A 23589-nucleotide genomic window follows, 5' to 3' on the forward strand; every position below is an offset into this window, starting at 1 on the left:
ACGTGTGATCAAATGGAGCCTGTTTAAATAACAACATCTGGGACACCCTGACAGCAGAGCAGCTCTGAAACAAACATTTCCAAAGATCAGATAAGATGGGAGAGATGCCTCAATGCTGGATTGCTCCCTGGATTACAAGTTCTTTGCTGAAGAGTTATTCCAGGCATGGGATTTCCTTTGTGCCACAGGCTAATGGATTGCAGTGGATCATTTTTCATGCTGGTTTGTGTCTTGCAGAGACATGTGCTTTGTAAAGTCAGTGTAATGCACTGAGTATGGCAGTGGTAGACATGAGTTACGTAGGAGTAGGTAAACTAAGGAACTTAAAACAACTGAAAATTGGCTTGGTTTGTGTTCTCTTGCTACCTTCCCTCCTTCCACCTCTTTTCCCTAAACCTACAGCATCTTTCACATTAAGGGCTGCCTCACTTCCACCCAAATCTGTACTTTCATAGTTAATTTTCAAAGCTCCACATTGCTTTTCAGTATTTTCCTTATTAGTGTGCAAAAAAACAGCATTATGTTTAAAGCCATGACTCCTAACTCACTCCTGCTCCTCTCTGTTCTCTTGCAGGAGGATATTCAGGCTGATCCTCACTCCCAAGAAGAGGAGAGGACCAAGTGTCTCTCCAGCCCTGGAGATGATTCCAACACAGTGAAGAGTGCTCTCACTGTCCAGGAATATTTTGCCAAGCGCATGGCAAAGCTGAAGGGATCCCAGCAGGAAACAGAACCAAAGGTGGATCATTCCAGCCCAGCAGCTGAAGAAGCTATGGAGCCTTCAGAAGAGCTGGAAACCAAAGTCAAAAAGAAAAAGAAGAAGCAGAAGAGAGATGATGAGGCAGAAAGGACAGAGGACTGTGAGAAACCAGGGAAAAAGCCCAAGACAGGGAGCTTGAATGGAAAAGAACTGGATGATCCACTAAATGAATGTCACAAAAGGAAAAAAAAGAGGAAACATAAAGAGGAGAACGAAGGAGAAAACATCAGTTGTGATGAGAATACAGGCAATGGAGAAATTTCTGTGGGAATGTGTGAGGGGGAGGAACTCAGCACAGAGGAGCAGGAGGAAAAGCAGAAGAAACGCCACAAGAAGAAGCACAAAAAGCAAAAAGAGGAGAGAGGGGAGTGTGGGGAAGAAACACCCAGAAAGAAAAAGAAGCACTGCAAGAACATTTAACCTTTCAGGCTCAGGGATGATGAGTCTGTGTTGTAGGAGGCTCTGTGTAAACACAGCACCAATCCAGTCTTGGACATTGCTCTAGCTCCAGATGGGACAGACTGAATCTAGACACAGGTTGGATCTAAACACAGGCTGGATCTAAACTCATACTGGATCTAAACTCAGACTCTATGTAAACCCAGCTCTCCCAAAGGAAAACATGATAGGCTAACAGGAGCTTCAGTCCATGTTCAAAAGGGACCCACATAGAGGATCAACACATCAAGACTGTGAAAGGCAGGGAATGACTTCCTGCTGCTTCACCTGACTGTGTTTTTCTCAATCCAGGAAAAAAAAAATTAAAACCACCCTTGTACTATCTTTTTATTAAAATTGTTTTGGCTTGTGAGAGCCCAGCTCTGTTTCTGGAAGCAGGAGGGGGTTTGCAAAGCTGTTTGTGTTTTTTCATTGATTTTTGAAAAGTGCTGTCTAATTTTTACATTTATCTCTTTTTACATATAAAATGAATGTTGTTTCTTCCCAAAGTGCTTACTCTGATTAAAAGTTTTCTCAAAAAAGTGTCAACACTTAAGGGTGAAATAAAAAGACCTCCCTGTGCCTCCAAACCATTGTCAAACAGTTTTAACTTTGCACCAAAGCCGAAGGAAACGTGTATTTACCTTATCATTTATTAACCATACCTAAATCTTTGATTTCCAGGCCATACTCAGGATCTCTTCACTGGTACCTCTGGAATCCAGAAAGCTGCCTTGGACAGAGCAAGGCTTTTCCCTGAAACTGGGACACCAATAGATTTTAAAAGCACAGTCAGATTGCTGTTGCCATTCACGCATTGAAAACTTGCAATTTGGATTTATAACCAAACTAGAGCTTGTTTCTCATTGTAAGCCTGAAAATAAGGAATGCTGGGACTGGGCACTGCCACAAGCAGTTTTGTGGGAGATCTGAAGCATTCAGCATGAATTTTGGCATTTTAATGTCATTTAGAGCTGTCATGAGAGATGGGTGGGCTTGGAAGTGGTGGAATGGGAGGAAGGATTCCCCTTCCTGGTGTTCTGATATTTCTTTGGCCACAGCAAACTGACAGCACAACCCTGAAGACCAGGGAGTTATCCTGGCAGAATCCAGAATCCAAATCCATGAGCTGCTCATTTCATCCAGGCCTAGCTGGGTTTCATCAGTGTAAATCTAAAACATCCCATTGGCTGCTCTGCTGAAGAAAATGGGTACATTTTTATATTGTCTCAGCTCAGTGGAGTTGCTTAACATGGTCTGAGGAACATTGTCAAGATGCAGATGTTAATAGGGAAAAAAATTTCCTTAAGCTGCCTTTATTGTGCAGTGGAGGAAGCTCCATCTGCAGCACCCAGACCACATGGATGGTTTGGTTGCAGCTCAGCTCTGGTTTTTTAAGATCTCTTGGTTTCCAAAGCACCTTTTTTTCCCCCTGCCTTCAGGACATGCTCATTCACTGCAGCAAAATGAAGTTTCACTTCTTGCATAGGAGAACAAGATGCCTTTCCCTGGATTTCACATGCCAGGGGTTTGAACCCTTGTTGCATCTCCTTTTCAGGCTGTACAATTATTATTCACCATAATCTGCTTGTCCTTGGCTTCCTTAAATGAAATAGCACCAAATACCGTCAGTTATTGTCAAACTGGGAGGAAACTCCATGCTTGAGGTGAAAAAAATCATCTTCTCAGTGAAAGAAGACAGCAAAATAATGTTTTATGTTAAACTGAAGCATCCCTCTTGATTTCTTGCTCACCACAAGTTGGAATTTTTGTTATTAGAATCCAAAAGCATGATTGTTTCCAATTATTATTTTTTTAACTCTTAAGCCGACTAAACTTTACAGCCTCTCTGGGATTTCAGTTTAAAAAGGTGCTACTCAAGGAATAAGGTTTCCTTCCCCAAATATTGCTGGGCTTGTTTGTTTGTTCCCTCTGTGAATTTTCATGTGTTTCTGTGTGCTAATTCTTGTGGGTGCTTGGCCACATTCCAGTGTCAGTTACAGGAAGAATAAAACCAGGAATAAACCTTTAAATTTGTGCTGTTGCTCCTGTTAAATTCAGGATACCCAACACTGAAATCTGGCTCAGATGGAAGTATCAGCTACCAATGGAAGATTTTCTATTTCTGCAATAAATACACGGCACTTTACCCTGGGAAATGTGGAATTTTAATGTGCCCCAAGCTCTGCATGTGGTTGTAGGAGGGGAAAATCATAATAAATAAATAATCATAAATCATAAATTGCTTGTATTTGACAGAAACAATTTATTTAACTGCTCTGTTCTGTGTTTGTGGTCAACATTACTCAGTGAAAAGCTCTTCTTACCAGATACTGTCCAGTGAAATGGATGATTGGAACAAGAGAAACATGTCTCAGAGTAATAAATTACATATATATTTTTTGTTTGTTTGCTTCTAGTGGGTTTTGAGTTCTGTTTTAACCCAACTCTGGGTTTGGCAAGAAGGCCTTTTTTAGAAAGCACAAGAAAAAGAATTACGTCAGTGCCCAGATGGTGGAATTAGCAGAATGCGAGCACAAAGGAGCGACTTGGTTTCATTTCCGCGAAAATCAGACTTTCAAACTCCGAGGCCTTTTGTTATAAATTCATCCATTGTCCTCACAGAATGAGGTGGCTCCCAGTGAAATTACCTGGACACCAAGGAAAATGAGAATCCCTGCTCTGCTGTCGCTCTACAACGGGGAACGAGGCGCTCGCAGCACAGATATTAAAATGTTTTCAGTTTTGGTAACCCCGGGTCAGCAGTGACTGGAGGAAATTTTCCTTTTTGCTTTGGGAACGTTCCAACACTGGTTTCTCCTGAGCTCTTCCATTCTTTGCAGGGATAGGGCTGTTCTTGGCTTTGAGGCTCGGAATTCGCTGCGGGATCCACGGCCAAGGACGTGATTGGCAAGTGCAAGGTTAGAGCAGCAATAATGGAGGTTGAATTGTGCTTGTAAGTACCTGCAGGCACCAAACCACCCTGGGAAGGAGAGACCATGGAAAAATAGTCCTGGTACCATTGTTGGACCTAAATCTGCATGAACTTTGTGGGCTTTTGGAGTTTTGTTTGACTGGAGTTTTTCTTGGTTCACAGATGGGAGATGGCACTGGAGCACCTCAAATGACAGCCCAGACATGTAAAGGCAGAATTCCTTGAATTTCCTTGGATTCCTTGAAATTCCTCCCACGATGTGAAGCTCTGATGCTTCACACACAGCCAGCGTAAAGCAGAGGTAGAATTATAAAATCATGGAATCATTAAGATTGGAAAACTCCTCTAAAACCATCAAGTCCAACCATTCCCTCAGCACTGCCAGACCACCACTCACCCATGTCCCCAAGTGCCCCTTGGTAACAACCAGGGGTTTGTAAGGCATAAATGCAAGACACCATTAAAGATTTCAGAACCACCTGTGCTTGTGTTTAAGTGAATTTGAGTCCATTGGGATGCAGCTGCTTTGTGACTGTTGTGAATTGAAGAGGCTGAAGGCTGTCCAGGGAAGGGAACAGAGCTGGGAAGGGTCTGGAGCACCAGGAGGGGCTGAGGGAGCTGGAAAGGGGCTCAGCCTGGAGAAAAGGAGGCTCAGGGGGGACCTTGTGGCTCTGCACAACTCCTGACAGGAGGGGACAGCCAGGGGGGTCAGGCTCTGCTCCCAGGGAACAGGGACAGGAGGAGAGGGAACGGCCTCAAGCTGTGCCAGGGGAGGCTCAGGTTGGACATCAGGAGGAATTTGTTTGGAAGGAGCTTCCCAGGGCAGTGTTGGAGTCCCCATCCCAGCAGGGATTTCAAAGCCCTGTGGATGTGGCACTTGGGGACATGGGTCAGAGGTGGCCTTGGCAATGCTGGGGAATGGTTGGACTCGATGATCTCTAAGGGATTTTCCATCCTAAACCATTCTGTGGCTCTGTGGAGTGTTTGGGGACAGCTCAGCATCATGCCCATGGCTGCAGTTCTCCTTTCAGCTGCCCTGGTGCTCTCTGCCTCCAGCTCCTCAGTTCTTAGCAAGGACAATTAGCTGCATTCATCAGTGTAATTAACCAATTTTCTCCTGTTTAAACACACGAGACTGAAGGTGTTGCAGCATCCACCTTCAAAAGACACAAGTTACGTCACGAAACCTCCAAACCTGCCAACACCAAGGGAAGGAAGGAAGCTCCAAGAAGAGAGGGAAACCACACAAAATCTGTCGGAAGCACTGCCCAGCATCACACCTGGCTGGAAAAAAAAGATCTGGGAATAGTGCATCCTACTGGATACAGGGTGAGGATTGTGGGCATCCAAAGCCATCCTTTCCTAATTCCCCCTCACTCCTGGGCAGGAACCCCCAGGAAGGATCTGAGCTCAGAGAACTTGGGGCAATAACCAAGACTTTTTTTTCTGTATCTATTCCATCCAATAATAAACCAATTTTGTCTTGGATCAGCAAACTTTTAGTGATGTAGGACTGGGAAATGCAGCACAAATACATAATTTGTGGTGGCAGAAGTGGGAATATTGAAAAACAAATTGAAGCTTCATTTCTCAGCAAGTCAAAATCTGCTTCTGAATCACACAAATACATTTTTTTTCTTATCTTAATCCATCTTCATAAATTTAAAGGTGTAAGAGGGAAACTCCTCCTAGTTCCTTTTAACCTAAAGGCACTAAAATATATATTTTTGTAACCTTTCAACTGCATTTTAAAAGTAGTAAGAGCAGAACTATTCAGCACAATGCTGAAAATTTTAGCATTTCAAGGGGCGGGGAGGGGGAGCTTTTCTGCTTTTTTTGTAAAATGGGAAAGCTCTGGGGTTTTTTACCTAGAAAATAAATGGTCCAGGTAGCAATCCCTGGGGAAAACCTGGTGGAATCAAGGAGGATGGGCAGTGGGGTGAGTTGGGAACTGCAGCACTGAGGGAATCTTCTGCTGGGAACCCCCAGCTCTCTCTGCAAAAACTTCCCTTGGGAGCCAAGAGTTTCATCAATAATTAAGGAACATGTGAATATTGAGCTAATTTAGGATTTGCACTTTCTCACATATTGTAATGTCCCTGAAGGTTGGTGGGGTGCGAGATGGAGGTGGGGGGAGTAAAAATAAACCCTCTCTTTGCAGGGATAAAATTCCAGATGTCAGATCCACCCCAAAAAAAACCTAAAAAAAAGAGGGATATTTTTAAAGAGGTGCTCATTCCATATAGGGTTCAGCCACTCATTTTCTGCCTGGCCCATGGGAGTTGTTGCCACTGTTCCCCATCCATGAAAATGGGGGAGAACAAAGCTTTCTTCCCCCCTTTGTCTGCTCCATCTATTTTCGCTCGCGGCTTTTTCACCGTAATTTCCCTGTTCCCAAAGCCCTGGGAGAGCTCTGCTGCTTCCTGTGCCCCAGATACAGGTGAAGCCTCGCAGCAGAGAGGGGAAGGTGAGCACACACACACACACAAAAAGAAAAAAAATGGTAATCCCGAGTTTTTTCCAGACTAATTACTCCAATCCGGTGGTAATTAGGAGGTGGCATTTTCACATGGCCCCAGCCTCCTTTATGTAACGTGGGAGCTTCCGACAGGACAGGTTTGACCAGCATTTTAGGCAGGGTGCAGAATGAAACCCTCCTTACTAATGCCATCAGAATGCCAGGTGCTGCAGGAAAGAGGGAGAAGGGGAAAAAAAATGGTTATTAATAATAGTAGCAGTGTTTGCACTTAAAATTCTGTGTGGGGGCCCTGGGAAGGGAGGAAATCCAAATGAGGAATATTCTGCTGGATTTCTTTGTGCTGTAAGCACACAGGAGCCCCAGATTGGGTCTCAGGAGGGTCTGAAAAGCCACAGAGTTGACCCCTGTGATGCCTTTGGGAGGTCAAATGTTACTCCCAGGATGTGGAGGGAATAATGAGGATCAGGAACACCCAGAGAGGTGCTCTGAGAGCTTCCAGGCTTTGGCAGCAGAGGCAGGAGTGGGTGCAGGTCCTGTCCTTGCTCAGGGTTTTTTCCTCTCCCAAACCTATCCACCCATCCTGCAAAATGTGGAAACACAGGGCAAGGTGAAGCAGTCCTGTAAAAGGCATCAACTGGAATTCACCCATCTCTTTCCTTTTCCCAAGGAGGGAAATTCTGCTGCTGCTACTAAAAATTCCTGGCCTCTGGGGCCTCCACAGAGGTGGTTTTGTATTCATGATAGCCAGGTCCTGAGCATCCTGAGGGTTAAAAAGTTACAGTGAGCCATGCAACACATTCACCATACCCAAACTACCATCCTGTTCAAAATAAAACCTTTGCAACCCTGGCAGCCTCCTTTACAGAGCACTTCCACCCTTCCTAAAGGGAGCTAAACAAAATTAAGGTTTTCTTCCCAAAATATCACTGCCAACCTCTGCAGCAGCTCCAGCCTGCAAATTGCACCGGGTTGACCTGTGCAGGGCAGGGTGGGGAGTTTGACATCCTCCCTCCCTGCCCCATCCCGGCACTTCAAGGCGTGAGACAGGATTTTAGGAGAGATCTGGAGCTGCTGGGACAGAACAAGCTGTCCCCAGGAGCGTGCCGAGCTCCAAACCCCAGATAAAAGGCAGCTCCTCCATGTGTGTGTGTGTGTGTGTGTGTGTGTGGAAAGGGTTTATAAATCTGTCCCGAGACCAGGAAATCTCCTGCGCCTTTTAGATTTAAGAGAAGTTGCCTTCCTGTTGTATTCCCAGATAACAGCAGCTCTGATGGAGCCCACTTGTAAATAGCTTAATAGATTTAATCAGTTCCTTTGGAAAATGTTGTTGCTTCCGCAGGGTTTTAGTTCAGTCCCGGGGAAAAGCTCGGGCAGGGCAGTCGCTGCTTCTGCTGCGAGCAAAGTTGCGGATTCTCCTGACCCCAAAATCGCTGCAATCCACAAGAAACCAGAACCATCCCGCTCCTGTGCGGAGGGGAGGGAGAGACCAGGAAGCCCAGGCGGATCCTGCCCGGCTCACATTTACATGAGCGCTCTCCATCACTCCTAATCTGACAAGAGTCAATAGGAACACCCAGGCACGTGGGAAACCTGCCCGAACGCCCCGGCCTGGGATCCGCGCCGTGGTTTTCCCCCCAGCCTTGGGGTCAGATGGGGCAGCCTCGGCCAGCCCCATCCTGCCCATCCCAAAACCCCGTCCCGCTGCTTTTCTGGCAGCACCGAGAGGAAACCCACGGTTTCTCTGCAGACCCGTATCTGCGGGTCAAAATCATACAGGAATCCAGGCACCAAATGCATTCCCCAGGGCAAATCCCCAAGGGGATTTTCGGTGCCATCACCTTCCTGGAGATCCTTTGTCCTAGTGAGAGGAATGCTGCTTGGATGAGTTTCCCCCCCAGCTGGGGTTAGTGGGGGACACCGTTGTGTGGCTTTGGGACTTCCATCCCATCCTGCCTTTTTGGGTTGGGGCAGCACTCCATAAAAAGCAGCAGCAAGGGAAAGATCCTTTGTCTCCCAGTGTCCAGCGGAGACCGACTGGAGATGTTTCATCCTCTTTGAGCTCCATCCCTGCCTTGTTTTCCCCTAAAAGCTCCCTTAGGAGTCCGACCAGGCTGGACAAGCACCCGCCAGCAGGTTCACTGTGTCCCAACTTCCATCCCATACAAAGGGATCTGGAAATTTGGGGTGAAAACCCACATGGGGTGGGCAAAGCACAGCCTGAGCTGGTGGTTTAAGCAGAAACGGGGGAAAGTTGTCCCTGTCTGTGCCATTGCTGCCTCAATCTTCCTTGGCAAACAGGGTTCCTTCAGCTTGTCAAAGCCTGGAGAGGGAACTTTTGCAGCCCAGTGGGATCTTCCTTTCAGTGCCATTTTCCTTCTTCCCCCCAGCTTTCAGTGCTTTTATCTCCTCTCTCTGTGTTACCCCCCAGCCTTTAAAGTTTGAAGCTCTCTGAGGTGCAGGAGGGCAGCGGGGCTGTTTGGGGGCGGGACATCTCCAGCTCTCTCCTCACTCCCTTTCAGCGAGCGAAATAAAGAAAAAATAATAATAAAAGAGGGGGAGGGGGGAGTGGGAAGGAGAAAAAGGGGGGTGCAGGGGGTGCTGCTTCCCCGGGGGGGTGCCGGGCAGAAGGGGTGGGGAGAACTTTCCTCGCAGCACCATCCCGGCCGGGGCTGAGGAGTTTGCAAACAAGGAGGAGCAGCGAGTCCCTTCGGTGTCATTGGAGGAGGCTTTTTCCAAGGAGCTCATAAATACGGGAGAGGCCGGGCAGGAGGCTGGGACTGCGCGGGGACCCCGAGGGCAGCGCGGCGGGGCCGGGGGGGCCGGGGGGGGCCATGGCTGCGCTGCTCAGCACATTCCCCTGGCCGGAGCGGCTGGAGGGGGACGGGGGAGAGGGGCTGTCCCCAGGGCCGCCCCCCCGAGCGTCGCAGGGCGAGAAGGGCTCCGAGAGCCGCATCCGCCGGCCCATGAACGCGTTCATGGTGTGGGCGAAGGACGAGAGGAAGAGGCTGGCGGTGCAGAACCCCGACCTGCACAACGCGGAGCTCAGCAAGATGCTCGGTGAGCAGCGCGGGGGGCGCGGGGTTGGGGAGGGGGGAAATCGGGGACCCAGCCGGGCATCCCCGGGGGTGCAAACCCCGCCTGGATCCGGTGGGAGCACACGGGCACCCACTTGGCAATCCAGGGGGGATTCAGTGCCCAGGGGCACTCACCGGAGATCCCTGCGGGTGCAAACCTTGTTCGGATTCGGTGCCCATGAGTCCAGCAGGGCATTCCCGGGGGTGCAAACCCTGCCCGGATCCGGTGCCCAGGAGGGAGAACCCCGGCACCCACTTGGCAATCCAGGTGCAAATCCTGACGGGATTCGGTGACACCGGAGATCCCTGCGGGTGCAAACCTTGTTCGGATTCGGTGCCCATGAGCCCAGCAGGGCATTCCCGGGGGTGCACATCCTGCCCGGATCCGGTGGCACGGGGGATCCGGCACCCAGCCGGGATTGGGATGCACACCCTGCTGGGATCCAGCGCTCCGGGCTTGGTCCCCAGGCACTCACCTGCGGTCCAGGGAGTGAAAACCCGAATTCAGTGCGTTGAGGTGGGGATCCAGGCACTCTCTGGCCATTCCTGGGGTGCAAATCCCATTGGGATCCAGTGCCCCATGTTGGTCACCATGCACCCATCCGGTCATCCCGCGGTGCAAATCCCACCCAGATCCAGCGCCCCGGATTGGGAATGCCAGCTCCACTGGCCATCCCTGGGGGTGCCAACCCTGCCCAGGTGGGAACCCGGTCTGGCACGCAGCAGGAGGGCACCCCTACACCTTTCTGGGTGGTTTTGGGGTGCAAAGCCAGCCCGGGTGAAGCACTTTGGGGCTGCAATACCTGATGGAGTTTAGCAGCACCGTGCACCCACCCTGTCACCCACGGGGTCCCACACTCCAGGTGTGCAGCCTCTCCTCGGGGTGCAAAGCCTGATGGTGTCCTGCATCCCAGGGCACAGGCACCCTGCCACCCCTCTGCTGCAAGCCCTGAGGGTGCTGCCCTGCTGTGCAAGGAGGGACCCCCCAATTTTCCTGGCCTGTCTTTGCTGTGTCACTTTGTGCCAGTATTACATGTCTGGGGGCTGTGTGTGTGTATTTCTGCTGTTACTTTTGGGGGATCACATCCCATTTTGAGCACACATTTGTTTCCCACTCCCCATCTACTATTTCTTTCTTCCTCCCAATCCCCATTTTGATGTGAAACTGAGAGGGCAAACCAAAATTATCAGCCCAGACAGCCTGAGAAAGAGCTGCCCGAATTGCAACATAGCTTTGCTGCCCAACCTCTTATCCAAAGTTGGTGTTTCCCTGGACACTTCTGTGGTGTTTTCTTTGGTGGTTTGGGTTTTCTCCTCTCTGCTTTGCCATGCAGCATCTCAGCTTATTAGTGTTATTTTTGCTGTCTCAGACCATGGGAAGGCATCAAAGGCTTTGATGTATATCCTCATTTCTCCTCCTTACCCTGAAGAGCAGCCTGGGACAACCTCACTGTGGGATAAAACCCCCCCTACCCAATGCTGCTTCTCTGTGCTGTGTCTTGGGGACATTTTATCTCAAACAGGGAGGCACAAGGTCATAGGATTACGGAATCATGGAATGGTTTGGATTGGAAGGGACCTTAAAAACCATTTAATCCATGGGCAGAGACACCTTCCACCATCCAGACGAGCTGTCACAGTGCCCAGGTCTCCTTGTGCCCTGCTGCAAGCTCTGGCAGGGCACAAACTGGGGCACCTTAAAGGACAGCACGTCCTGACCTCTGCTTAGCCAGGCACGGCCTTGGCTGTCCCTGCTCCACAGGGAGCTGGGAGAGTTTGTCTGCCTGGATTTATTTACTAACTCCAAACCCACCTTGTGTGGCAGCTTGGGATGAAGGGAGTCAGAAACCCTATAGCAGCCTCAATTCCCTCCTTCTTCTCCCACCCCTGTGGGGTTTTTGGGATGTGTCCTCTGCCAGGTGGGACACTGGGCACCCTTGGGAGGCTGTGGGTGCTAACGGAGCGTGTCCTCCGTTTCAGGGAAGTCCTGGAAGGCGCTGAGCCTGTCTCAGAAGCGTCCCTACGTGGAGGAGGCCGAGCGGCTGCGGGTGAAGCACATGCAAGATTATCCCAACTACAAGTACCGGCCCCGTCGGAAGAAGCAGGTCAAGCGCATCGGGAAGCGGGTGGATCCCGGCTTTCTGCTGGGCAGCCTCACACGGGGGGACCAGAACTCTGTGCCGGAAAAGCGGACCTGCAGCCGGGCCGGGGGGGACAAAGAGGGTCCGGGTGAGTACCCCCCCCGCCCGGGGCTGCCGGCAGTGCGGGCGTACCGGGAGCCTCCAGGCAGCAGCAGCGGCAGCAGCACCAGCGTGGACACCTACCCCTACGGGCTGCCCACCCCGCCGGAGATGTCCCCTCTGGATGCCATAGACCCCGAGCAGAGCTTCTTCTCCTCGCCCTGCCCCGAGGAGCATCACCGCTCCCACCTGGCCGGCGCCACCTTCTCCCCACCGGAGTTTGCAGGTGGTTCCCTGCCCTGTGGCCACCACGCGCTCAGCCCCATGCCACCACAGCCGGCCACCTGCATGATCCCCCCGGCCTCCAGCTGCCCTTCCCTTCCTCCTCCTCCTCCTCCTCCTCCCAGCTACTACACACCCGCCTTCCCCTCCCTGCCCCCTCCCAACCTCCATGCCCACCTGGGCCAGCTCTCCCCGCCACCAGACCACCATGGCTTTGACACCTTGGACCAGCTGAGCCAAGCGGAGCTGCTGGGGGAGATGGACCGCAACGAGTTTGACCAATATCTCAACAACCCCGGCCACGGTGACCAACACCACCACGGAGGGGCCTTGGCCAATGGGCATATCCCAAGCTCTGGCAGCTCCCACAGCTCTGAGAACAGCCTCATCTCCGTCCTGGCTGATGCCACAGCCACCTACTACAATAACTACAGCGTGTCTTAGGAGCCCAGCCGGAGCCGCCTGGAGTGGCCCAGGAAGGACCCGACACTGTTCCGAGGCGTTGCTCCCTCAGGGTGATCGAAGCACAGGGCCCTGGAGTCTCCTCGGTGCTGTAGGTAAAGGATTTGGGTTGTTGAGTCACCACCGTGCAAAGCCTGGAGTGCTCTGCTCCCACCGTGGCCAGGGGGCACTTCCCAACGCCAAAGCCCTTTGGCCAAGTCCCTCTTCCAAAGCAGGGATGCTCCTGGGAGCACAGGAAAGCTGCCCTTCATTTTGGGATATCCCCAGCTCTGCTTTGGAGTCAGGAGTGCTGCAGCACCCCGCAAACGTCAGGTCTGAATTCCCCCTGGAAGGGGGAAAGGCAGGGATGGGAGAAGGGAAGATTTTGGTGAAGGTCCATGAGCTATGTTTGGGTTCTGGTGGTGGCGTTGCTGCCTGACCACCCTGACCTGCCTGAGCACTCCAATGGGGATTAAAGCCCCCATCCCCTGCCCCAGAGCATGGATTGGGGGTTTCATCTCTCGGGAAACCCCAGAGAGGATGAGACACCAACCAGGAGAGCGCTGAGCCTGCTCTGGAGTGGGGTAAGATCAGGGCTTGGAAAGGCAGGATCCAGCCGGCATCCACCCATGGGAGCAGGTCCTGGGATGAACATTTTGGCCAAGAGGTGATGATGTAGCAGACTGTTCTTTTTTTATCAAACATCCTTTGAAGGGGAAGGCTCCGTGTTTGGAGCCACAGTGCCCAATGCCTCTCCTAACTCTGGCATTTTATTGCTTGTAATAAAGCTGTACATTGATTTATTCCTTCCATTATTCCTCCCGCCCCCCCACCTCGGATTTTGTATTGCTCGAGTTCTCTTCCTTTCCATAAAAATGAAGCTTTATTTTAAATCAGTTATATGACATGATTAATCTTAGTGTTTACTGTATGGCACTTGGTAATGATTAGTTAGTAACGTGGTTATGATTTCCTGGTTTCAGTCCCCAAAATGTATTAATAATAATTGCAAAGAAAACTTTTAAAAAAACCCCAAAAGTTTGCCGGTTTTTAAGCTACTACATTCCATCTCTTTTGTGTGACTCTATGCATTTTGAATGAGTGTAGATACGAGTTTGCATAAAATATTTAATTTAAATAAATGTTTTTATATGATGATTGTTCAATGATTTAAATTGCTGTCGCTATTGACAACAGTTTTCAAAACAGAAACATTTCCCGTGCAAGTGCTATTTTTTTATATTTTTGTTGTCATCGTTGTTGTTGGTATTTTCAGCCAAATTTTTCTACTTCCATTTTTTTATAAATAAAACAAAGATCTGTGGTTATCTTTACAAATTGTGGATTGCTTTCTAACAAACAGACTCAGGGCATGATGAGTGCCTACCCTCGCTTTTCATGGAGTGTCCTGGGGCTCAGGTCACTGTGCTGGCCTTGATTCTGCTTTTGCCATCTCTCAGATGTGATCTTTGTAATCCTGTTTCCATATTAGAGTGAAGTCAAGAACTTTGCCTTTGGTGTCTTGGTGAGCACAGATGATGTTGCCAATTTATGGAGTGCCTGGAGCGTGGGTTTTAGTTGCATTTAAGGTTCTCTTTTCTTTCACTGTTTGGGTAATTCACCTTTTAAGGTGTTCCACAGTGTGGGGATCTTGAAAAGGGTCCTCATTTCAGGTGCAGATCGAGGCAGTGAGGCCTCAGAAATATGTGGGGGTCAAATTTGGGGAGGCACATGAAGATGATGTTGAATGATGGTCTTCAGGCCTGGCCAGCAAAGAGAAAACCTTAACCCATGTTGTTGTGGAAAAGCATCACAGCCTGCTCTTGCCAGACTTTAAATCAGGCTGTGTCCCTGCTGTCCTTGAGGTTAAGCCAGGCACAGAGAATCCCAGAGTTGTTAGGGCTGGAAGGGACCTCTGGAGATCCAAGGCAGGGTAAACATCTCCCAAGGCAGTGTCTCCCAGGCTGGGTCCTCCTGCTTGGCCCCAAAAAATGGAGGAGCATGTTTCTTAGTGCACTTTATGGTGATGCCATCTCTGTCTGGTGGCTGGGAGGGGTCTTCAGAGGTCACCCAATCCAACCCAATCCAACCCAATCCTGTCCTTTGTCCCCCACAAATGACATCACTGATCCACAAAGCCCATGGTCCCAGAAGGTGGAGGCTGTGTGAGTATTTGGGGAGGCACCAACATGACCCTGGCATGTTATCCTTTATCCCCCACTTGTATCCCCTGGATTCAGCTCTCCCATCCTGCCTCTTCCTTCTTCCATCTCTCAGGCATCCAAATTCACCCTTGGTCTTTCCTTTTAGAAAGGAAATGGATGCCTTGGGGTGTCCTGCCAGCCCCAGGTACTGTGGTGGCTCCCTGACTGAGGTGGCTCAGCCCAAATGTGACTCTTCCAAGAGGATTTTGGAGCTGGAGGGAGGGAGGTGCCAGGATCCTGTTTGGCCTCTCTGCCCAGCAGCGTTGACTCACGTGGGACCATGCCAGGAGCAGGAGTGGGGCTGCTTTTCCCTTCTCCATCTCTCCCTGCAATCCCTGTGCTGCCCCAGGCCTGAGGGACAGCAGAGAATGGTGAAACTGCCCTGGGAAGGAGGTTCAGCTGTCCCAGCTTCCTCAGAAATTCAGCTCTGGGTATTGCCACCAGCCTGCTGTGGGATGTCACATTCTTATCCTATAGGACCCTTTCTCCAGGACATTGGCTGTTACTTCTGGTCCTTCTCCTTATTCCCATGCCCTAAGCAACAATGGGATCAACTACACCACCCTATGGGCCTTTTCCCTCCTTGCTTTCATCCCATGCAGGGCTGCTGAAAACAAACCCAGGGTCTGATTTCCCCAGGAACAGGGGTTTCTCCACACACCCCATCCCCAAAGAACCCATCGTGCCCGGATGAACAGAGATCCCCGCCAGCCAAGCTTGTCCCCACTTGCTCAACCCAGAGCCACGTGAGGAGAGCTGGGAGCTTGTCCCTGTGCTCTCTGCACGCCAGGAACAGCTACAGGCCCCAACCGGGAGCTGGGGCCCCCCGAGGGCGTTGGGAGCCGCAGCCAAGGCGAGGTGCGGCTCCCTGGGAGCCACGGCCGGATCCGGGCACACGCCCAGCGCCCGGAGCAGCCGGCTCCCACCTCCAGGACACTGCAGCTGAGAGCAGATTCAGGAGCTTTCCATCCCTCTGGGGAGATGGAAAATGAGGTGCTATGGGTCAATTCCCTCTACCCACAGCAATCTTTTCCCTGGATCTGGGCACACACCCAGTGCCCGGAGCAGCCAGCTCCCACCTCCAGGACACTGCAGCTGAGATGAGATTCAGGAGCACCAAACCTCCCTTCTCTAGAGGGATGGAAAATGAGGTGCTATGGGTCAATCCCCTCTACCCACAGCAAATTTTTCCCTGGGAGCCACAGCTGGATCTGGGCACATGCCCAGCACCCAGAGCAGCTGGTTCCCACTGCCAGGACACTGCAGCTGAGATCAGATTCAGGAGCACCAGCCCTTCTCTGGGGGGATGTAAAATGAGGTGCTATGGGTGAACCCCCTCTACCCACAGCAATTTTTTCCCTGGGAGCCACATCTGGATCCAGTCATGCAGTCAGTGCCTGGAGCAGCCGGTTCCCACTGCCAGGACACTGCAGCTGAGAGCAGATTCAGGAGCTTTCCATCCCGCTGGGGGGATGTAAAATGAGGTGCTATGGGTCAACCCCCTCTACTCACAGCAATTTTTTCCCTGGGAGCCACGGCTGGATCTGAGCACACACCCAGAGCAGCCAGCTCCCACCTCCAAGACACTGCAGTTGAGATGAGATGACATTCAGGAGCACCAGGAGCTCTCTTCTCTGGGGGGATGGAAAATGAGGTGCTATGGGTCAATTCCCTCTAGCCACAGCAATTTTTTGGGATTCAGGGCGTTGCTGCAGGGAGCAGATGGAAAATAAGTGGCTGGCAGAGGTGGGAAGGAGCGGTTTTGCTTGGAGAGTGGGCATCCATATGAAAGACTAGTGGCCATCACTGTTTATGGATGTTGGAGGGGGTCTAGAGCCCAAGCAGGATTTATTCTGCATCAGTCCTGGGCATGTTTCTCCTCCCTCCCCATCCCAAATCCAGGAGCCCATGGCTGTCTCTGTGCATGCTGAGGAGTCTTGAGGTGTAGCCTGCTGTCCCCAGCCTGGGAACCAACAGGAAAATCAAATCAGGGCTGAAGGAAGGGATAAAACATCCTCCCACCACATTTGGGCTCCTCTCAGGGGTGTCAGCTTGGGCCAGGACAGGGGTATCTCCTTGGCACGAGGTGAGCAGGGTGTGAGCCCTCTGCCCCTGGTGGCCTTGGCCAGCCCTTGGCCCCCATGGCTGTGCAGGTCATGGTAGGAGGCATGGGGAGCAGGGATGAGGTCACCTTCCTGGATATCTGGGATTTGGGCTGGCCAGGAGCTGCCTGCCCTGTGTGTCATGCCCTGGGCAATTTCCCTTGCATCCCTTGAGCAGGTGGTGACTCCTCTGTGCTCTCTCTGCTTGTCCCAGTGCCACTGGACAGGGGTGAGCCCTGGTGACAAACAGCCACGTGGATGTTCCATGCCTCAGTTTCCCTGTCTGTAAAACAGAGATAATTCTTCCTTCCCTCCCACCCTTCTTCCAACCATGGGAAGGGTTGGACATGACCTGTCTCTTCCTCAGAATTTGAACAGGACCAAGTGCTTGTGCTGCCTTTAGCATGAGGGGTCCCTGCACTATTTGAGGAGTCTGGATTCTGCTATGAAATCAGCTGGGAGACAATTTTCCCTGATTTTTTAAAGCAGATTTAGGTGAGGGAAGTAGAGGCAGAGAAGGGGGTGAGGTGACTGGACTGAGCTCACCCTACAAAACAGCAACAAAGCCTAGAGAGAGACCCTCAACACATCCAACTCCCCCAAATCCCCACATCCTAAATCCCTTTTTTCCCCCTTTTTTTTGCTCACCTTCCCCTTCCATCCCTTTTTTTCCCCGTACCCCACCCTGACTCCGAACCCTGCTGCACCCCACGGCGGGGAGGGCAGGATCAGACCCTCCCTCCTGTCTCTCTCTCCAGAGGAGGGAATGAGACAAGCTGCTGAGTGGTTTCCTGCCCAGCACTGCCAATGGGAGCTGCTTGGGGTGCCGGGAGCAGGGGAGGATGTATCCGGAGCTGAGTGTTTCCTGGCAGATAAGGCCAACCCCTCCTGCCGGATGTTATGAGTCCAGGTCCTACCTCCACGTTTCAAGAGAAGGGGCCGAGGAAAGGCTTGGATGTTTATGTCAAGGAAAAATAACTTCTCCCTCTGTGTACAATCCTCTGGCTCCCCCAGGGCTACGTGCAGCAGGGTAAATGCTGGGAATAGGAAAACGGGCGAGGAGGAGGGTGATGGGGAGCAAGGAGGGATGTGGGCAGGCTGTGGGTCTCTCCCTGCTTGGGAATGTGCCAAAGAGAGGATGGATGTGGGGAGAAGAGCCTGAGGATGGATGGTGCATGCTCAGCACTGTGGGGTCAGGCTCATCATCAATCCACAGTCACCATGGCTGAACCCCATGTGTCACCCCAGTGTCCATCTGGAGCAGATCCAGGCTCAATCAGGATTTCTCCTCATCCTTCAGGTGAGCCCCTTCAAGGCCAGAGCCAAGGCAGCCCCCACAGCTGGAGATCAGGGTCATCCTGTGCATCCCTGACATCCAGGATGCTGGCAGAGGGAGGCAGAGTTGGGTCTGTGCAGTGGGTATGGAGGGAATGAGGAAAACACCGATTTTCTCCATGTTTTTTGCAATGAATAAGTGGAATCCGGCGCTGGCCAGAGCCTCCTCTTTGACTTGAAACTGTCCTATTCTAATACCCTTCTGGGAACATCCCCAAGGCTCAAGCCAGAGCCTGTGCACTGCCTGAGGGCTGGTACATGTCCAGGGCCACCTCTGGATGATGGAAGGAACATGGAAAGACCTGCACTAGACTTAGATTGATGAAAAAAAAGATTGATGAAAAAATTAGGACAAGGAAGACTCCCAGCTCCCAAGCATTACCATTCCCACTGAAATTGCACCAGATCCCAGCACAACCATGCCCAGGCCACAAATCCTGCCCCAGGCCTAGCACAGGGGAAGTGAGAACATTCCTGATGAGGGTTTGGATGTGATCAATATTTGGATGGGTCCTGATACTGAACAGCTTTTCATGGAGAGTTTAGTCTTCATCACCAACACGGAGAGTTCTGAAATTAGACAAAATCTGACAATCTCCTGTCCAGGGTGATTAACAAGAGCTGAGCTGCCTCCTACTCCCATCTCATTCCAAGAGGGACTGCTGGAGGTCCCATTCCCCACCCAGTGGATCCAAGAGAGGACTGGAAGACAAATTGAGAAGAAAGGAGAGAGGGAAAAGCCCTGGTTTTCCTCCTTTGAGCTTGAGGAGCTCAGGGAAAAGGCCTGTTCTTCCTCCTCTGAGCTTGAGGAGCCCATGAGGGCTCCCACTGATATCTGAAGGGCATCCAGGGAGTGCTGCTACCTTCAGGGAGAATTTTGGGACAAGAAGCCTGGTGCTGGAGCCCTGACCTGTGCCCTCCTCCAGTGCCCCTCTTCCCTGAGGCCCTGGAATTCCCCCGTGTCTCATCCAGCCAGGACACCGCCTCAGCCAGGCCCAAGATGTTGTTTCTTTTCCCTTTGAATTCCAGGAGCTCCCACTCGGCCCCCAGAGCTCCACGGCAAACAAAACATCAGAAGGGCAGGCCTGGCGGTGCAGGAAGGAAACCGGCTCATGTGGGGCTGAGTCACGATCCCGCTGCTCCTCCCGGCATCCCAGGGAGCAGGATCGGGATCGGGGATCAAGGGACGCCAGGTCCCACCGACCCCTGACGGGCTGGGCCACCAAAAATCCTCCTGCAGCACCATCATCATCACCACCCTGCTATATTTGTTTTGATAAACAAAGCATGGCTTGTGGGCTTTTTTTCCATTAAGTTGCAGTGGGAAAGGCTGGATTTGCTTCCCTGTTGAGGGAAAAGTCTCCACACTGCCCGTTTGGGCCCCGGCCAAAATTCAGGGAGGCTGCCAAAAAGCTGAGCTTAAAAGAGGCTCCTCAGCACCCCTGACCTGGGACCAGCTTATTGATTTTCTCCTCTCTGGGCCAGACTTCTTGTCTAGAGCTTCATATGGTTGTGATTGACACCACTCAGATATTTCCAACTCTCCCCCTCATATAAATGTAGATTAAAAAAAAAATTAAAATAATAAAAAATGCACACACACACACACACACACACACACACAGATATATGTGTGTATATATATATAAAAGATACATACTCCCAACTCTAAGCCTCTCATTTACTGGAGATATCAAACATAAATAAATAAATAAATAAATAAAACAATATTATAATAGCCAATAATAACAAAACACAAATTAATATAATATAATATAATATAATATAATATAATATAATATAAATATATAGATTAATATATAAATATAAATATAGAAATAAATATGAATATATGGCTAAATATAGCCATAACTGTGCATAAATATATAAATATAAACACATACAGGAGATATGACACATACATGTACATATATATATGTGTATATGCATATACATATGTATAAGAGATTCTTGTATATATATATATTAGAAAAACTAGTTCAAACTTTTTAGCAAGGCCAGTCATGATAGAATAAAGTGTAATTGTTTTAAACTAAGGGAGGGTAGATTTAGATTAAATATCAGAAAGAAACCTGGTCTAGTAGAAGGTGTCCCTGCCCATGGCAGGGGGTAGAATGAGAGGAGTTTTGAGGTCTCTTCCAACCCAAGCCATTCTTACATTCCATGATTTTATGATTTTATAAATATTTGTGTGTGTACACACAGAGGACATAGGACACACGGCTTAGAGACTGCAGCATCCCTTGGTCTCCTTTGCAACAGCTCTGAGCACAGTCTGGTGGAACTCTCAGCAGAGTCCATGTCTCATGGACATGGATTTTTAGGGTGGATATCAGGAAAAGGTTCCTCCCTCAGAGGATGTTTGGGCACTGCCCAGGCTCCCCAGGGAGTGTGCAGAGCCCCAAGGCTGCAACAACTCCAGGAGTGTTTGGACAACACTCACAGGGTGGGATTGTTTGGGTGTCTGTGCAGGACCAGGAGTTCAATTTGATGATCTTTATGTGTCCTTACCAAATTAGGATCTTTTATGATTCCAGGATTCTGTGATTCTCATCCTCTTCAGCACTGGCCTGGCAGAGGTGATAGCCTCTGGCTGTGCCTCGATGGCCTGGTGGTTCCAGAGGCTCCAACACCTCTCATGGAGTCACTTATGCAGGAAAATAAAGGGATCAGCTCTGAACTCCACTGGTCCCTTCTCTCAGCCTCCCAAAAGAGGACAACAGCACCCAAACAGTGTCCTGGGAATGATCCCTGGCCTTTGCTCACCTTGAACCTTACCTAGAAAATGGTTGGATCCCTGCCACTTGATCTGGGCCACAATCACCCCCAACAACAGCAAGGTCATTGGGAAACCTCTGACTCTGCTCCTATTCCTTGATGGGCTCTTCTGGAGCATGGATTTGTCTGCTGGGCTTTTACCACCTTAGAAAACATTCCTGCTTCCCTCCCTCGTGCCCAGGGAGATGGAAGGTGTGTTGCAGTTGCAGAACTGTGAGCTCCAGGATTAGGAAAGGCCCTTTGTGCAACCTCCCTGCTCCTTCCAGGTGCCAGGAATTGCAGGAGAGCTGGAGTTGCAGAAGTTCCCAGGATGTGACAGTGCATTGGAAGGCACTGGTGGATCTTATGGTTGCAGGATCACAATGAACTTTTCTCCCCCCTTGGACCACTCTCAGCTCAGGCATATTTGGGTGCATCCATTTAAGTTTAATGAGGCTGATCAGTGATTAAAGGTGGGATTTAACTCCCAGGTATGCCCAGCTGTGTCCACTCTGATTTGGAGGTCAAATCCATCCTGGTTCAGTTTTCTCAATTGGTTGGAACATGGTGCCAACAATGCCATAGTTGTGGGTGTGATCCCTCTGTGGGAAATTCACTTAAAAGTTGGACTTGATGATCTTTGTGGGTCTCTTTCAACTGAGAATATTCTGTGGATCTGTGCTTCTCACAGAAATGCTGAGGTTCTCAGAGACCTCTGGAGATCCCATATGGGATCTGAGACAATCTTTTCCTAGATGGAGGCCTGGCTTGGAGGCAGAAGGAGGTGGGACTCTCCTGGGGTTGGCTGTCCCTCTCCAAATCAGCATTGCATTCCAAAATGCCTTTTCCTGGTGGCCTGGAGGCCCTTCACTTGAAACAGAACCCACATCTCCACTAGAAACAAACAGGTTGGGTATCTCAGCACCGTAGTCCCATAGAGGATCCTTGGAGGTCCCAACTCTCCGAGCATCTCCCATGCCAGAGCTCCTCCCAATCCAGGCTCCTCTTCCCTTCTTTTACTCAAGGGAAAGAAGAGAAGGAAACGCACACCACCCTGCCTGCCTTCCACCCCCAAACTCCTGAAAAGCACCAAAATCTACTCCAAGGGAATTTCCCCAAGGCATGGGGCTCCCCTGTAAAGGACCTGCTGTATTAAATGACCCATCACACCTTCCTGGTTGCTCTTCCCCGCTGCCTTCCCAGGTTCAAAAGGTGATTTAGGATGACATGCTCTGCTCTGCATGAACTTACCAGCTATTGCCAGCTCTTGCCAGCAGCGTGACGAGACACCCCTTCACTGTACATTAATTCCAGCAGGCGTACGGCCCAGCAATCAAAGTGCCTCATTAAACTTTAATTAAATTTCCCAAGTGATTTGCTCCCGGGCGGAGAACCTGCAAGGCAAGCCCAAGCAAGTCTCTCTGTGTGTGTGTACATGTATGTGTGTGTGTGTGTGTGTGAGAGAGTCTGGGCTTTTGGGGTCTTTTTGGTCTTTTTTTTCCCCCAAAATGTTATCAACACCTCATGGCTGGGGTATGAAATAAAGCCAGAGGTGGAAATGCAGGCCAGAGGTGAAAATCCAGGTCAGACTAGGAAGAAAAGCCAAACTGAACAGACATTCTGCTCCTGCCACTCCTGCTGAGTGCTGATCTCCTGGAAGGAGAGTCTCCAGGGCCTTCTCTTCTCCAGGCTGAACAATTTAAACTTTCCCTGCTGTTCTCCTGGAAGATCAGGAAGATTTTGCACTACAGTCCTTTTGTAGGATATGGACAGGAGATAGAAAGGTCAGGAATTAGAATTCACCCTCAGATCAGTTGCCACAATCAAAGCTTGGCAAAGAAAACAGAGGGACAAAGGAATTCCAAATTTGAAATGGATGGAAAACAAGACTAGATCTCTTTCTATCAATGACAAGTCTTAGGATCAGAGGGTGAGAGTTAGAAGGGACCTTAAAGACCATCCATTTCCACCCCCTGCCATGGGCAGGGACATCTTCCACTATCCCAAGTTGCTCCAAGCCCTGTCCAGCCTGGCCTTGGACACTTCCAGGGATCCAGGGGCAGCCACAGCTTCTCACATGAACCTGTGCCCATCCTCTGCCTTCATGACCAGCTGGCCTGGTCTGGTCAAAACTCTTTCCAGAGCAAGGTGGCTGCACCTGAACACCCCAGGAATGGCTCTTGGGCCCTGCTGACTCCTGGGATCATTTGGGCTCACTCCAGCAGACTCAAACCCAAGCCAGGAGCGCAAACGAGCAACATGCACTCCACATCCAGACATATCCAGGTTGTCTCTGTCATTTCCTGCAAGCTGCAAGTTGATCTCCAGATTCAAATTCCCTGAAGGCTCCAGCAGGAGCCAAACCCAAGGCTGTGTTCAGGGTACTGCACAAAACCGACCCAGCACCAACTCCCCAGGTCCCTGTGCTGGGATCCTGCACAAAGTGAAATTTCCCTGTGTTTTTCCTTGGGCTGGAGTGGATGGATAGCAAACAAAAGCAAATACTGGAGCACTTATTCCCATCGAAAGAGGCACGAGCACAAAACCCAGTCACCCCCTTGAAACTTGGAGTGAGGTGGGG

General features: G+C 50.5%; 2 protein-coding genes across 2 annotated transcripts in view; both read left to right on the forward strand.

Moving 5' to 3' along the window:
* Positions 1–1571, forward strand: part of PINX1 (PIN2 (TERF1) interacting telomerase inhibitor 1) — a 61333-nt gene extending 59762 nt beyond the window's left edge. Inside the window, exon 7 of the mRNA XM_064709947.1 lies at positions 575–1571. Within this exon, the coding sequence (XP_064566017.1) occupies positions 575–1180 (606 nt within the window). The 3' untranslated portion in view covers positions 1181–1571. The remainder of the gene's footprint in view (positions 1–574) is intronic.
* A 7869-nt stretch (positions 1572–9440) lies between these two features.
* On the forward strand, positions 9441–13831 carry SOX7 (SRY-box transcription factor 7). Its single transcript, XM_064707145.1, has 2 exons — positions 9441–9669; positions 11667–13831. Exons 1-2 carry the CDS (start codon positions 9444–9446, stop codon positions 12590–12592), a joined length of 1152 nt encoding a protein of 383 aa, XP_064563215.1. The 5' UTR covers positions 9441–9443; the 3' UTR covers positions 12593–13831.
* Positions 13832–23589: the final 9758 nt, after the last annotated feature.

This window comes from Zonotrichia leucophrys, chromosome 3 (assembly GCF_028769735.1).
Source record: "Zonotrichia leucophrys gambelii isolate GWCS_2022_RI chromosome 3, RI_Zleu_2.0, whole genome shotgun sequence".
Lineage (NCBI taxonomy): Eukaryota > Metazoa > Chordata > Aves > Passeriformes > Passerellidae > Zonotrichia > Zonotrichia leucophrys.